Below are 15,663 nucleotides of genomic sequence, written 5' to 3'. Positions count from 1 at the left end.
TCAGGAAGTCCTGAGTTTTAAATCACACTCTGCCTGTGACCCACTGGGTAGGCTTAGGGAGGTCACTTAGGTATGTCTGCGCTGCAATAAAAGACCCGCAATAATGGCTGCAGCTGGCCCAGGTCAGCTGATTTGGACTCGCAGGGCTTGGGCTCTGGGGTTATAAAATTGCAGTGCAGATGTTCGGGCTCAGGCTGGAGCACAAGTTCTGAAACCCTGCAAGGCTGATGGGGTGGGAGAAGAGAAGGTCTCAGAGCCCAGGCTCCAGCTTGAACCAGAATGTCTGCACTGCAATTTTATGGTCCCACAGCCCGAGCCCTGCAAGCTCAAGTCAGCTGACCTGGTCTCTGAGACTCGGTGCTCTTTTTTTATTGGAGTATAAATGTACCCTCAGGTTATGTCTGCACTGTACACTAACCCTTCTAACTCAGGTCTGAGCCCAAGCCTTCCTTCTGTCCACACACAAATCAGTCTGGCTCAGGTCAGCAAGCACTCATGACCTGGATCCTAGGAACCTGCTAGCAGAGTGGGTCAGAGCCTGAGTCCTGCTGTGATTTGGGTCTAGACCCTGCCATTTTACAGTATGGTTGCAGTTACAGTTGGGTCAAGATGCAGACCCAAGTCATCAGGTCTGCACAGTGCAGTATGGACGTGTTAGCATGGCTGTGAGACCTGGATCCAGCAATTGTCAGCCCAGGTTTACAATGAAATGCGGATGCTCAAGTGTGGGTTTGGAAACACTGAGTCCACAAGCCCAAGTCCCACTGACCTGGGTTTACAATGCAGTGTGGACATACCCTTAATGTCTCTGTCCACCCTTGACCAGGCTGTTAGGGCCTCACGTAAAAGCGGTGATCTATTTCACCCTTCTGCACTGGAAACTGTAGGTATTTGTGCTGAAGTGAGGCTAGGGTTGCCAGTTTTGGTTGGATGTATTCCTGGAGATTTCATCACATGACATAATCTTTAATTAAAAATTAATCTTTAATTCCTGGAGACTCCAGGCCAATCCTGGAGAGTTGGCAACCTTAAGTGAGGCACCATGAAGTCCTGCATGCTCTTGTCCCGTTGGTGCCAGTGATATCATGTCTTATTTTCCAACATGAAATCTGTGACTGGAGAAGATGGTGTGTTAGTAACTTTCAAGACAGATGTGGCAATTTCCTGCAATATCTTTGGGGAGATCTTACTGTATTAAGTTTATGTATCATTGTGGGCCAGGGGTCGTATGTAATACCATGGGAGAGGATGACCTCAGCTCCTCCAGGAATTAAGAAAAATGAGGCAGGGTTGGGGTGTGATTAGGAAAATTCACTCAGGTTGTAGCACCTCCAGAGAAGTACCATCCAATGGAGAGGTACACATATATTAGTTCAAACTGGATTCTCCAGAGGCCAACAGACAAAGAAAGGGCTTTTGGATAAATAGCCTGAGTTTAAACTGACTCAGGGCCTTCTTTCTTATCCAGCAAACAGACAGGACTTTCTGTCGAAGGGGGGCCCTGTTCCTTCCTGGGAAAGATTGGCAGGGCTTTGGCCTACTGAGGCTCCATAAGACAGGTGGGTGACCTTTGGTAAGCTGTTAGCATGTGCATAGGAACTTTTATTGTTTTTTATATGTTTGTTTTCTCTGTAAGGTTCACCTTAAGAATAAATGGGCTTGCTTAGAAAGAGCTGTGTGGTAATTCATAACTGCTGGTGATTGCATGGTTCATAGGCTTAGAAGAGAGAGCAAAGCGTTGAGGCTTGCCTGTTTGGCAGTCTGACTTGCTGGTGTTATTACAGTGTAGGCAGGGAACTGTGCAGCCGGGAAAAGCTCCTGGTCAGGAGGGACAGGTCTCTCCTCCAGACAGTTGACAGCTGAAGAGCTGGGAGCCTAGAGTGGGTGACCTTGAGGGACCACAAAGTGGGAATATAGCTGCAGTTACCCTATACTGTGACAGTAAGTGCCTCACGTTCAGGTTTAAATCAGACATCTAATATCAACACGGTACGTTAATGGACAAGCTGTGTGGTTTAAGACAGAAGTTTTCCAGCTATGGGGTGTGCCATAAAGCGTGAAGTGTGAGTGTGTGCCAGCAGAGGTATCAATTGCCTGTCTTATGGTCCAGGTGTAATGCTGCCATAGTGGTCTGGAGTGTCGTTCAAGCACCTGAAATCCAGGATGGCACTCATGCCTGACTGATACCTGCTGCACTATGGGACCCCTGACTGCCACTTGGAATGTTGTGTCTAGCCCCCCAACCTCCTGCACTACTGAGCTGCCACCTGTCTCTGGGCAACAGCGCTGGGCAAATTGGGTGTACCAGAAAGAGAACTTTTCCACCACCGCTGGTCTCAGCTGCTGGCGGTCCCACCTTGGCCCCAGCTCCCCCAGCCCTGGAGACCACCACAGTGGTGGCCAATCCTGGCTACCAGCTTTGCATCCACATCCTGCTGCACCGGACCTACATGGAGCTCACAGTGCTGATGAACTGGTGATTACCATGCTCTGACTCCCCTGCTTTGCCCCCTGCCCTGGAACTCCACGGACCCCACCTGCGGGGCACCTGCACTAAAGAAGGGCCCCACTCCCTGCCTGTGAGCCCAGCACCCATGAGCCCATCTCCTCATCCCAGGGCCTGTGAGAACTGGGTATGGGGACAAGGTGTCGAACGCTACTATTTTGTGGAAACAAGCTCACTCACCCCACTGATAAGGTAGGAGTGGTGGCTACTGACACAACTGGTAATTGTTTGGTGATATGAATTCCCACAACATCTGGGCAATGTTATTTAGCTGCTGCTATGTGTGGGCTTTGAACAGAACTGTGAGCTAATGCAGGAGGTGCTTTATGACTTTATTATAGCTCTATTGCTCAAAGCCCTTCTACTTTATTACTCGTATTCTGTGGAGTGTAGGACGTTCAGTTCCTTGTGTTGCCTTTGGAAGCTATGGGGAGGTGCAATTGCTTTTGTTTCGTAGCTTAGGGAGGCTCGCTATGACAACATTTGAAAACCCCCGCACTAGGGATGAGGTCATTGGACTGAGCGACAGGAGATCTGGGCTTTTATCTTAGATCTGCCACAGATTCACAGTCTGACCTTGGGCAAATGGCTTCCCCACTCTGTGCCTCTGTTTCCTTCCCACTCTTTGTCCTCTTGGCTATTTAGCTTGTAAGCAGGTGTGTTTGTACAGTGCACAACTGGGGCCCCCGTCTTGGTTGGGGTTTCTACCTGCTACTCAATACAAATCATAGTTCTACAATCAGTTACTTCCTGTTAGAACCTGTGATGCCTCTGCATGATGTTCTCTTGCCTTATAAATCTTGGATTAGCCTTTTTTTTTTTAAAGGAAATATATGATTGATCTGACCAAGACATCAGTCGTCACTCCATCCCCTCAGCACTTAACTTCAAGCTTAGTTGGGACTGAAATCATTTGTGTTGTTTTGGCAGGGATGCTACAGAATGGAAAGAAGTTTGATTCCTCCAGAGACCGAAACAAGCCTTTCAGGTTCAAGATCGGAAGACAAGAAGTCATTAAAGGATTTGAGGAAGGAGCTGCACAGGTACAGAAGGATGATGCTGGCTGAATTCCAAATTAGCTGGAGTGCATGCCGGCATGTTCAGTACAGTAATGATGGTTTAACATCGGGATAGGCAAGTCAAAATCACAGTCTATAATCCTGGATGGTTTTTCTGATGGTGGGATGCATACTAATGTAATATTTCTTAGTCCTCCATTGATTAGCCTAATTGTGATGGCCAGAACTCAGGGGTTGATCATGATGGCGAGGCTTTGCACATGCTTCTCCAGGTGGGCTGTGGAGGATGGAATCCTCTCCTGTCTGTAAATCACTCAGCATCCACAACCTCCCGAGCTCCCCCTCTACAAGGTCAGCGGAGGGTTGGCTTATAGATCCACCTTGTCAGTGCAACCCACCCAGTCCCTACAATAATCCAGCATGGTAGTGTGTCATGGAGCAGCATCCGTGCAGTTGCACAGAAGAAGGCCAGTCCTGCTGCATTTGATGCCTTCCACTGAATTTGACCTTCACTGAATAGGATACTGAACTGCACTGTTAAGTCCCTATGACATTCCACTCATGACTGCACAATTTAATGTTCAGCGATGAATGTTAAACCAAGGGCAAGGAAAAGGAGGCTGCCCTCAAGTCATTAAGGCTTCAGTATCTGTAGACTGCATGGTCGTCCCTCTCTGTCAGTCTCTGAGGGAGGTCACGCCTCCTCGATGTTGCATACCTGTAAAGGTGCTCAAAGGGGGAGTTAGCTTCACCTAGTGCTCTGCTCTCTGGACGGGCAGAACATACAGCAGTCTTTGAGCCCCAGGCCCAGTCAGAGTGGGGCAGCAAAGCAATGCGTGGGCTCTTGCCTGCAATCTACGCAGTCTCTGAGCCCTAGCAGGGGTGAGCACTATAAAGTCTAGATGCTCAGGTAAGGGTGAGCACTCAGAGAGTCTAGGGACTCACTCAAGGCTGAACACCAATAACAGTCTATGGGGCTCAGACAGGGTTGCCTGAGGAGTGCAGGCCTCCTAGTCTAAGGATGGGGAGTAGTGCCACCCCAGAGGTGGGGTGGCAGGGGGGACGCAGACCCGCCCAACTCTACCACACCCCAGCTCAGGGCCCTAATAGTGTCACAGTGGTCCGCAACTGGGCCAATAGGGATCCACCTGTAACACACTGACCTTGTATCAGGCCGGTTCCCAACCAGACTGTTGCCTGGTTTCCCTGGGTTGCTTCCTTCTCCCTCCCTGCATCTGTCGTCTCTGAGAGCTCTGGCCAGTCCTCAGGAGGCAGCCCCAGCAGCTCCTTTGCAGGCTCCAGCAGCAGGCAGGATGCATCCGAGCCCACTTCCCCTTCTGTCCCGCCCTTCCACTTGCAGCAGGGCGGACGTGGCTCTCCTGGGGTGGAGAGCCCACCAGGGGATGTGTTGTGGTCTCTCCTTGTCACTCTCTGAGGGAGGCCACGCCTCCTCGCTACAGTGTCATCCCAATAAAACCCCAAATGCCATCTATTTTAATATAATGCATATTTCCCATAGGCACTTAGCTGCAGGGCTACTCTACGCAAAGAGAGAAGCTGAGCTGTGTTTGATATACAGAGCTAACAAAACCACAGTGCAAAGTCACTGCAACTGCACATTTCTGGGTCCCAAAGCTCAGACTGGATGAAGGTTTGGCTTGGAGCTTGTTACTAATGCATAAAACAAGGTGGGGGGAAAGGGCAAATAAGAAACAATCCAGATGCTAGTACAATCCTACCAATGTGCTGTTTCAGATATGAATGGACAAGAATCCGGTTCCTAACCGTATTATTCCCAGCTCTTGAATCATAAATGCTTTGAGGGTACGAGTTCATTCTAGGAATCCCAGAGTATTTTTAAGACTGTTCAGTTCCTGCCCACCATTCAAGTTGCATGTTTTAGTAATAGTAGTAAAATGCATTATTTGTATTATGGTAGAACCTAGAGATGAGATCAGGATCCCCCTGTACCAGGCTCTGTACAAACATAGAATAAGCGACGGACCCTGAAGAACTAACTAGACCAATGGTTCTCAAACTATGGGCCGTGACCCCATGTTAATGGGGTCCCCAGGGCTAGCTTACACTTGCTGGGGCCTGGGGCTGAAGCTGAAGCCTGCGCACCACTGCCTGGAGCTGAAGGCTAAGGGCTTTAGCCCTGGGCATTGGGACCCAGATTACAGGCCCCTGCCTGGGACTGAAGCCCTTGGGCTTTGGCTTTGCCCCTCCTCCCCACCTGGGGCTCGGGCTTGCTCAGGCTTCAGTCCCCCCTCCTGGGGTCATGTAGTAGTTTTCATTGTTGAAAGGGGGTCATGATGCAATGAAGTTTGAGAACCCCTGAAGTAGACAAATCAGCAAATGGTTGGAGGGAAGGGATATAACACACAAAGTGAATAATGTGGCGGTTTGCAAATGTCCTGTAAGTGCCGTGCTTTTTGTTTAGTGATGCAGATGTTGGCACAGAGAGACGAGATGTGTATATGCTTAGTCCTGGGACTAGTATGAAAAATCATGAGGAGGTCCCAAAAATAGCATGAATTTGATAGACCATTTAAGGTCAAAAAGGGGAACAGATTTATCCCTGTTAGAAGCCGACTCAGCTAAAGCTCTGGCAGTGATTCCACATAAATCAATTTATAGCCTCCCAGAACACCCCGATTACCTTCCCTAAATTAATTATGTAGCCTAAATCCTTTTCAATAATCTGCCTAGAAACAAATTACCCTCTAGCTCCGCCTAGTGGATTGTCACACTAGGAATTAATAATAATTATTGAACACTTTGACAACACCTTCCATCTCAGGATCTCAAAGTGCCTTGGGAACATGAACTCATTAACCGTTGGAACACACTTATGAGGGAGGTTGGTAGCATTATCACCATTGGATAAATGGGGAAACAGGGAGAGAGAGGTTAATAGGCTGAACAGTGAAGACAATGATGTCAATGAAAATGGGAGATGCAAAGTACTCTGGAAATCACGTGGTGGCTTCAGCAAAGCACTTCTGCACAGGAGTCCCAGTCAATTTAAGCACATGCTTACATGCCTTACTGAGTTGGGGCCTTTCTGAATCCAGAGCCTTGATTCTGTTAGATGTTGAGAGCCTCTTGTGACTTGTCAGGTGTCCGTAATTCCCATTGCAGTCAGCAGATTTTGTGAGAGCTCTGCAGCTCACAGGAGGCCTTAATAAAGAAACAATGTGGACCTGCACTGGTGCAAAAGGGTATTCCATTGGGTTACAAAACTGGCACTACAGGATTATTAGATATTGCCAATGAGAGGCCGTTATCCAGGGGTAAAAGAACAGGACTGGGAGCCAGGAGATCTGAGGCTAAATTGTTGGGACCAGATTTACACAGGTATTTGGAGCCTAAAGATGTAAATAGGCATTTAGCGAGATTTACAAAAGCATCAAGTGAGTTAGGGGCCAAACTCTCACTGACTTTGCAAATCTGCCCCTTAGTGACTTGACTATTGTATTTCTCCTAACACATTTTTTCCCCTTCTCCCTCTCCCTCTCCCACACCCAAACACTAGATGAGCTTAGGACAAAGAGCAAAGCTGACCTGTACGCCCGACATGGCGTACGGAGCCACAGGCCATCCTGGAGTCATCCCTCCCAATGCTACCCTCATCTTCGACGTGGAGCTGCTCAGGTTAGAATAAAGCCTTTCATGGGAGCCGGATGAAGACATCTGCTGATAATCATCCATTCTTTTCCCCTTCCCTACGGTAAGAGGAGGCCGCACTGGAGTCGCAATCTTCCCTGCTTGAGCTGTCATGCCAATAGGTTGTTTATTCCTTTCCCTCTTTTTTAAAGTTGTTGTGTCCATATTTGTCTTCTTTAGAAGCTTCTTTGCTCTGAGAAAAATTTCCCCCGTTGTAACATTTTTGAGTTGTACATTTCATTTAATTTGCATGTGATTAAAATTCACAATGATAAATACATATATATATATATATATACATATATATATATATTCCTTATGGAAAAACCACTGCCTTACTGTACACAAACCAAGACAAACAAAAGGTGCTCAGAAATCAAATGTACATCTCGTACATGAAGGGGCATTAGCCAAATGGAGTTACCTGCCTTGCCACTTTTTTCTCAACTTGTACGTGCTTGCTCGCTGCTGTTTTAAACAAATGTCTCATTTGAAAATTTAAAAAAATATGGAAACAATAAAATCTTGATACTTTACCATTTCTGCCTTGTTTCTTGTCCTTCACTTTTAACATAGTTGGGCATTTTTTCTAATATAAAAGTTCTTCTAGAAACTACTGATCTTCCGGTTTATTAATGATTTCTTTTCTTGAATAAAATATGTCTATAGCATGTTACAATACTGTTAAAAATTACAAACTGAACTGTTGTCACTGTGGGGACCTGTGGGCTCAAAAAGAAACAGATCCAGGTTATAATGAATATAAAGGGGGTTCTTTGAGGCTGCTGGACAGTCTTGCTGCTTGCTCTGGCTCTCCAGCTCCCAGACCAATCAAACAAAATCTGTGCTGCTCAGTACCCCTCAGTCCTGGTCATAGAAGAGACCACTGACCATAGGTTGGATTTTTCAAAAGCACTCAGCCCCAGATTTCAGTGGGAGCCAGGCAACTAAATACCTTTGAGAAGCTAATGTGTCAGCCTAATTCTACTCCTATTGAAATCTGTGGGAGTTTTACTGCTGATTCAGTGGGAGCTGAGTTAGGCCAATGCTGAGTGTTTTTGAAAATCTGCATGGAGATGCCTGACCACCAAATCCCCAGGGCCTCAGGATTACCGGAAGAACTCGCTGGGAACCTGCATGTCTCTTTATGAAGCACTCTGTGGTTTAGCCTTTACCGCCAGACTTCTCCCCTTGGACTACCTACAGAAAGCTCCAGAATACTACAAAGTAATCAGACCAGCTGCCCGCTCCAGCTCCTAAGTAGTTAACCTAATCCATGTCCAATCCATTCTTCCTTGAGCCCTCCCCCTTCCCCATTGACGTTCACCTCCAAACCATCTAACAGTGACACATACCCCAACCCCATCCCATGGCACAAGTCACTATCCAACAGCTCCATCTACATGCTACTGTTTGTCCCTTTCCTGCCCATCCCCAAGGTGGCACTTGGAAAGATGTCTCATTGTTTGGTTTCATCTTGCTAAATAATAACACTACTAAAGCTGAGAAAAGAAATAATACCTTCATCAAAACTAATCCAATTCAACATGACACATCAATTCCAGGCAAAGGCGACCAGCTGACAGGTCTGCCTAAGCCTTTCATACACTGGGGTCACAGCAATTTACTAACAATAATTATATATCATAACATCTCTGTGCATTTGGCAAGCGGGTTTGGATAAACTGAGGCATGGAGCACTTGTCACTTGCCCAAGTCTAACTGTCTTCCTCATATAATTATTCTGCCTCATCCAGAACTAATTCCTGGTATGCTGGGCTTGATGGGTAATGTCACTAGCTTCTTGTTGTTAGTGGCACAAACAGCCATATTTTTTTTTATGGCACAGCAAAGGGAATGGGCATTGTTAAGGTGTTGGTGTTTAATCTTATTTTCAAAATGTACTCAAAAAAACCTGCACATATTTTCAACTATACTGCTGGATTTTTAACAGAAGAATTTACTACAATGGATAGTGGTGGAGTTTGGTTTTGGGTGCATGTGGTTCTTTATAAGAAAATTAAAATTAGAATGGAATTTTGAATGTCAAATAACCCAGACTACAATACTAGAAAGAAAACAACCATGGGCTGATAACTTCAGGTGAATGAATATAAAACCAGCATGAAAAATCAAACCCTGCAATCTGTGCACCAGCCCCTACAAATCTCTCTATTTTCCTCAGAAGAATGGCCACACTGGGTCAGACCAAAGGTCCATCTATCCCAATATCTTGTCTTCCGAAAATGGCCAGTGCCAGGTGCCCCGGAGGGAATGAACAGAACAGGTAATCATCAAGTGATCCATTCTCTGTCACCAATTCTCAGCTTCTGGCAATCAGAAGCTAGGGACACCATTCCTGCCCATCCTGGCTAATAGCCATTGATGGACCTATCCCATGAATTTATGTAGTTCTTCTTTGAACCTGTTATAGTCTTGGTCTTCACACCATCCTCCAGCAAGGAGTTCCACAGGCTGACTGTGTGTTGTGTGAAAAAACACTTCCTTTTGTTTATTTTAAACCTGTTGCCTATTAATTTCATTTGGTGACCCCTTAGTTCTTCCTTATTTACTTTCTCCACACCAGTCATGATTTTATAGACCTCTATCATATCCCACCTTAGTCATCTCATTTCCAAGCTGAAAAGTCCCAGTCATTAATCTCCCCTCATATGGAAGCTGTTCCATATCCCCAATCATTTTTGTTGCCCTTTTCCGAACCTTTTCCAATTTCAATATATCTTTCTTGAGATGGGGGCGACCCCATCTGCACGCCATATTCAAGATGTGGGCATGCCATGGATTTATATAGAGACACTATGATCTTTTCTGTCTTATTATCTATCCCTTTCTTAATGAGTCCCAACATTCTGTTCGCTTTTTTGCCTGCCGCTGCACATTGAGTGGATGTTTTCAGAGAACTATCCACAGTGACTCCAAGATCTCTTTCTTGAGTGCTAACAGCTAACAGCTTAGACCCCATTATTTTATATGTATAGTTGGGATTATGTTTTCCATTGTGCATTATTTTGCATTTATCAACACTGAATTTCATTTGCCATTTTATTGCCCAGTCACCCAGTTTTGTGAGATCCCTTTGTAACTCTTTGCAGTCTGCTTTGGACTTTATTATCTTGAGTAGTTTTCTATCATCTGCAAATTTTTCCACTTCACTGTTTACTCCTTTTTCCAGACCATTTATTAATATGTTGAATAGGACTGGTCCCAGTACAGACCCCTGGGGGACACCACTATTTACCTCTTGCCATTCTGAAAACTGACCATTTATTTCCTACCCTTTGTTTCCTATCTTTTAACCAGTTACTGATCCATGAGAGGACCTTCCCTCTTATCCCATGACAGCTTACTTTGCTTAAGAGCCTGTGGTGAGGGATCTTGTCAAAGGCTTTCTGAAAAATCTAAGTACAATATATCCACTGGCTCCCCCTTGTCCACATGCTTGTTGACCCCCTCAAAGAATTCTAGTAGATTGGTGAGGCATGATTTTCCTTTACAAAAACGATGTTGACTCTTCCCCAACAAATCATGTTCATCTGTGTGTCTGACAAGTCTGTTCTTTACTATTGTTTCAACCAATTATTTACTATCATTGGCCGAGAGACCTTCCGTGGAGCAGCAGCAGTAACGGTACAGGGTGCACTTGGGGATGTCTCAGGAGCAGAGAGAGGATTTTCTTTCTACTATAGTTTCAACCAGTTCTGTTCTTTACTGAAGTTTCAACCAGTTTGCCTGATACTCAAGTCAGGCTTACCAGCCTGTAATTGCTGGGAGCACCTCTGGAGACCTTTTTAAAAATTGGCGTCACATTAGCTACCTTTCAGTCATTTGGTACAGAAGCTGATTTAAATGGTAGGATACATACCACAGTTAGGAGTTACATGCCACAGTTAGGAGTTCTGCATCAGTATTTGTTTTAGCCACAATGCTATGTTCTTGTGTAATATTATTTTAAAAAACTGAAACCCACCTCTCTTCCATCACTTAGCGTCCATTGTTATTCCTTAATGTTTGGTATGAATAAAACATTTCACAGCTGACCATCCTGCCCACAGCCCCAAGCTAACTGTGACAATGCTTAAAGACAGCTGTAGCTAGAGAAATTCTATTATGATTGGTAATCATGTAATTACAGTGGTGCCTTAGGACCAACCAAGAATGGAGCCCCATAGTGCAAACACAGAAGAATAGCTGGGTGCTGCCCCAAGCAGTTTATGGTCTATATAGCCAAGCCAGACAGAGGGTACGGGAAGAAGTCTAACACACAAGCAGCATGAACAATGTGATGGCGGTAAATGTTGTATCCGTTCTGCTTATTTCATTTATTTATTTTTTAGTGGGTTTAGCTAGGAGGGGCTCAGTAAAGTGGGATAAGGGAGACAGGGCAGGGGAAAAGAGAGTGAAAGGGGCATGTGTAGAGTGAAGCTGAGATGAAGCGACTATGAGGGAGGAGGACGTTGGAGCAAACAGCCAATCAGCACAAAGCAGAGAAAGTCCAGTCAAAACTATAGAAAGTTTTCTGAATGTCCAGAGGGTCCCTGCTTTTGCCACTTCTGCTTCTACAGGCTGGAGTATTTGGCTGGTCCCTCTCTGCAGTTTTCCACTAAGGCAACATGGGAGGAGACACTACTGGGCCCTAGTGCTCCCAGACTGTGGTGTGTGTTTGTGTGTGTGTGTATGAGGGGAGGACGGGGCAGCAGTTCTAGTGTCTTCTAATCTAGTTTCTCCGCTTCTGCAGACAGGCTTCTTTTTGTCTGATTTAAAACAAATTCTTTTGCACTAACAGCGCCATTGCAGCTCAATCATACATTTATGGCGCTGAGAAATATGCAGACAAATTTTTCAAAAGCGTTCACTAACTCTGAGTGCATCCATTTTTGTGTGTCCATCTCAGGCTTTGTCTACACTACAGAGTTTTGTTGACACAAGTTATGCCAACATACAGCCACCGCTTTAATTAAACGACCGTTGAATGGCCACACTATGCTCCTTGTGTCAGCAGAGCACATCCACACTAGCAACTCTTGCAGCGACACAGAGAGCAGTGCACTGTGGTAGCTATCCCACTGTGCAACTGGCTACAGGGTGCTCTGGGAAGGGTTTGCAATGCCTCATGGGGCAGGCACAGCATCACATGATGCAGGTTTCCCAATCCCATTGTTCCATGGGCATCCTACTAGATTGCCAGCCGCTTTTCAACTGAAGTGTGGAGTGGGAGGCTGTCTGACAAGGAGGTGGGAGGGGAAGTGGGGAAGAGACACAGACAGACAGATTGTGTGTTGCTGTAGTGTGTGAGAGAGTGTGGGGGGAGTACGTATATGAGAGAGACAGAGCGTTTGTCGGCTAGGGTTGCAAACTTTCTAATCACACAAAACTGAACCCCCTGCCCCACCCCTACCCCGAGGCCCTGCCCCTGTCCCGCCCCTTCTCCGAGGCCCCGCCCCTGCTTGTTCCGTCCCTCCATCCCTCCTCCCTCTGTCGCTCGCTCTCCCCCATGCTCGCTCACTTTTCACTGGTATGGGGGAAGATGAGGTCTCTGGCTGGGGTGCAGGCTTTGGGATAGGGCCAAGGATGAGGGGTTAGGGTGCGGGATAGGGCTCTGGGGTGGGGCAGAGGTGTGTGGGGGGGGATATGGGCTCTGGGGGCGGTCTCTGCGTGAGGCCAAAAATTAGGCTTTCTGGGTGTGGGAGAGGGCTCCGGGCTGGGGCTGAGGGGTTTGGAGTGTGGGAGGGGGTGTGGGCTCCAGATAGAGTGTGGCCTCTGCGGTGGGGCTAGGGATGAGAAGTTTGGGGTGAAGAAGGGGATTCTGGACTAGGGCGGGGGGGGAGGGTTGTGAGCTCTGGGGTGGGGCCGGGGATGAGGGGTTTGGGGTGCAGTAAGGGGCTCAGGGCTCTGGCAGGGTATTGAGGGTGTGCGGGCTCCAGGAGGAAGTTGGGGTACAGGAGAGGACCGTAGGCTGGGGTAGGTTGTTGGGGTGTGGGAGGGGATTTGGGGTCCCAGCTGCACTTACCATGGCTCCCGGGAAGTGGCCACCAGGGCCCTGCAGCCCCAAGGCGCATGGGCAGCCAGGGAAGCTCTGTGCACTGCCCTTGCACCTGCAGGTGCCGCCCCCGCAGCTCCCATTGGTTGCAGTTCCCAGCCAATGGGAGCTGTGGAGCTGGCACTAGGGACGGGGGCAGCACACAGAGCCTCCTTGGCCACCCATGTGCCTTGGGGCCGCAAGGATCCGGCAGCTGCTTCCGGGAGCCACACGGAGCTAAGGTAGGCAGGGAGCCTGCCTTAGCCCTGCTGTGCCACTGACCACACTTTTAACAGCCTGGTCGGTGGTGCCGACCAGAGCCGCCAGAGTCCCTTTTCGACAGGGCGCTCCAGTCGAAAACGGGACGCCTGGCACCATAAGGTCAGCATGCTGTCTCTTTAAGTTCAGACAGCAGCAGGAAGCAACCAGTCCTGAGGCAGGGAGGGGGAGACACCCCCTCACACATCAGCCCCCGCTTCCCTTCCTGGCTTTGCACAGCACAGCAGCCCCACACCTCCCACAGCAGCCTTCCTTTCCGCATGTTCCTAGCACCAGAGAGAGCAGGATTCCACATTAATGATTTGCCCTTTGCTGTCAGAGCGGAGTGGCTTGCTCAGCTGTCAGAATTTCCCATAGCTTTGAAAGTGGAAGGGCACATGCCCGTGGAGCTGTATGCAGGCAGCAGAGGTCAAAACACTGAGCAGAGCAGTCACAACGGGCATTGTGGGATACTGGGGGAGGCCCGTTATTGTGACATAACAAATGACAGTTTCTACGCCGTCGCTTTGTCACTTTAACTTTTCCACAAAAAGCTTTATGGCTCTCGTCTGGGTGGTTTTGTTTTGTCGGCAAAACAGGAGAGTTTTGCCAACAAAAGTAGCATTGTAGCGTGTATACACCCACTATTTTGTCGGCAAAAAAAGCTGCTTTTGCCAACAGAACTGGATAGTGTAGACAAGGGCTAAGACACCTTGTCTCTGATTTTCAGAGGTGAAGAAGACCCGTGTCCATAATTAATAGCCAGCAGGTAGCAATGGATTACCTGATGCCATACTTCTAAGGATAATGGTATAATAGTTTAGCACCTCTAGGCTTGGCACTTCATAGCCCTGGCACCTCTGCGCTGACAGCCAGCAGCTGCCACTCTCCAGCCATCCAACCAGTGCTTCATTTGTGCCAGAGCTTCTGGCACCTCTTCCATTACAAATTAAGCACTGAGTCTAGTGAAAGACAGTTAAGCAGAAAAGTATTCCTAAAACAAAAAGAATGAGAAAAATCCTGGGGAGTAAGATCCACTTGTTCCTGATCTTCAGGAACAGGTGGAACTTCAGGAACAAGTAGTACCCCGCAGACAAGCCTGGACACTGATCAGACTAAACCAGCTGGAAAAAAGCAAAACCAACCTAACTTGACCTCAACAGCCAAGACCGAGAGGAGGATGAGGGGACAAAGGATCCTATTGACAATATAGGCTCCTTGCAGAATGTCAGACGGCACTATATATGTTTGTGACATCACTGAGCACGTTGAAAGTGCTCAGAAATCTTGATGACAGCCACCAGTGACTTCTAAGCTGGGAGAGAATGAAACTCGGTATAAACTTCCTTTGCTGTATGCAATGTTGTCATAGCCATGTCGTCACAGCATATTAGAGAGACACAGTGAGTGAGGTAATATCTTCTATTGGACCATCTTCTACTGGTGAGAGAGAGAGAAGCTTTTGAGCTTACACAGAGCTCTAATTCAGGTCTGGGAAACTTATTCAGCCCTGGTCTACGCTACAATTACTTCGGTAGAACTACATCGCTCAGTAGTGTGAATAATCCACACCCCTGCACGCTATTATACTGACTTAAGCACTAGCATAGCCAGCACTATGTTCGTGGGGAGCTTCTCCCGCCAACATAGCAACTGTCTCTCACGGAGATAGATTAACTAAGCCCATGGGAGAGCTCTTCATTATAGTGCTACAGTGGCTGATGCAGTGTTTTAAGTGTAGACCTGCCCTCACAGTGTCACTGCTAAATACAAGATGGAACAGTAAATACATATTTCCAGGGACCATGCAAGGAGAAGTGACCCATTAACACCCCTTCAGTCACAGGGAGGAAAGGAAGAGAATGGGAGGAAGGTGGGAAAGGCAGCTGGATGGGGGTGATATTAGTGTCTCTAAAAGTCATGGACTAAATAGCGACCCTGGATTTATGGTTTATTACAACCATCTATAACCCACTACCCCTATCCTCTCTGACTGGAGGAGTGTTAATGAGCCACTTCACCTTGAATGGTCCCTTGAAATGTGGTGGTGGTACCTGTTAGCCCTGTTATTAGGGCACTCACTTGGGGTGTTTGAGACCCAGATTCAAACCCCATCCCCCGCCTGCTGGGGAGAAAGGATTTGAACTGGGTGTCTGCCAGGAGAGTGCTCTAAC

General features: G+C 47.3%; 1 protein-coding gene across 1 annotated transcript in view; it reads left to right on the top strand.

Moving 5' to 3' along the window:
- Positions 1 to 7,733, top strand: part of FKBP1B (FKBP prolyl isomerase 1B) — a 50,454-nt gene extending 42,721 nt beyond the window's left edge. Inside the window, exons 3-4 of the mRNA XM_038396354.2 lie at positions 3,437 to 3,549; positions 7,064 to 7,733. Coding sequence (XP_038252282.1) covers positions 3,437 to 3,549; positions 7,064 to 7,192 — 242 coding nt within the window. The 3' untranslated portion in view covers positions 7,193 to 7,733. The remainder of the gene's footprint in view (positions 1 to 3,436; positions 3,550 to 7,063) is intronic.
- Positions 7,734 to 15,663: the final 7,930 nt, after the last annotated feature.

The sequence above is a fragment of the Dermochelys coriacea genome, chromosome 3, assembly GCF_009764565.3.
Source record: "Dermochelys coriacea isolate rDerCor1 chromosome 3, rDerCor1.pri.v4, whole genome shotgun sequence".
In the NCBI taxonomy this organism is placed as follows: Eukaryota; Metazoa; Chordata; order Testudines; family Dermochelyidae; genus Dermochelys; species Dermochelys coriacea.
The sequence above is the reverse complement of the archived record's forward strand: the minus strand, read 5'-3'. Positions and strand labels throughout refer to the sequence as shown.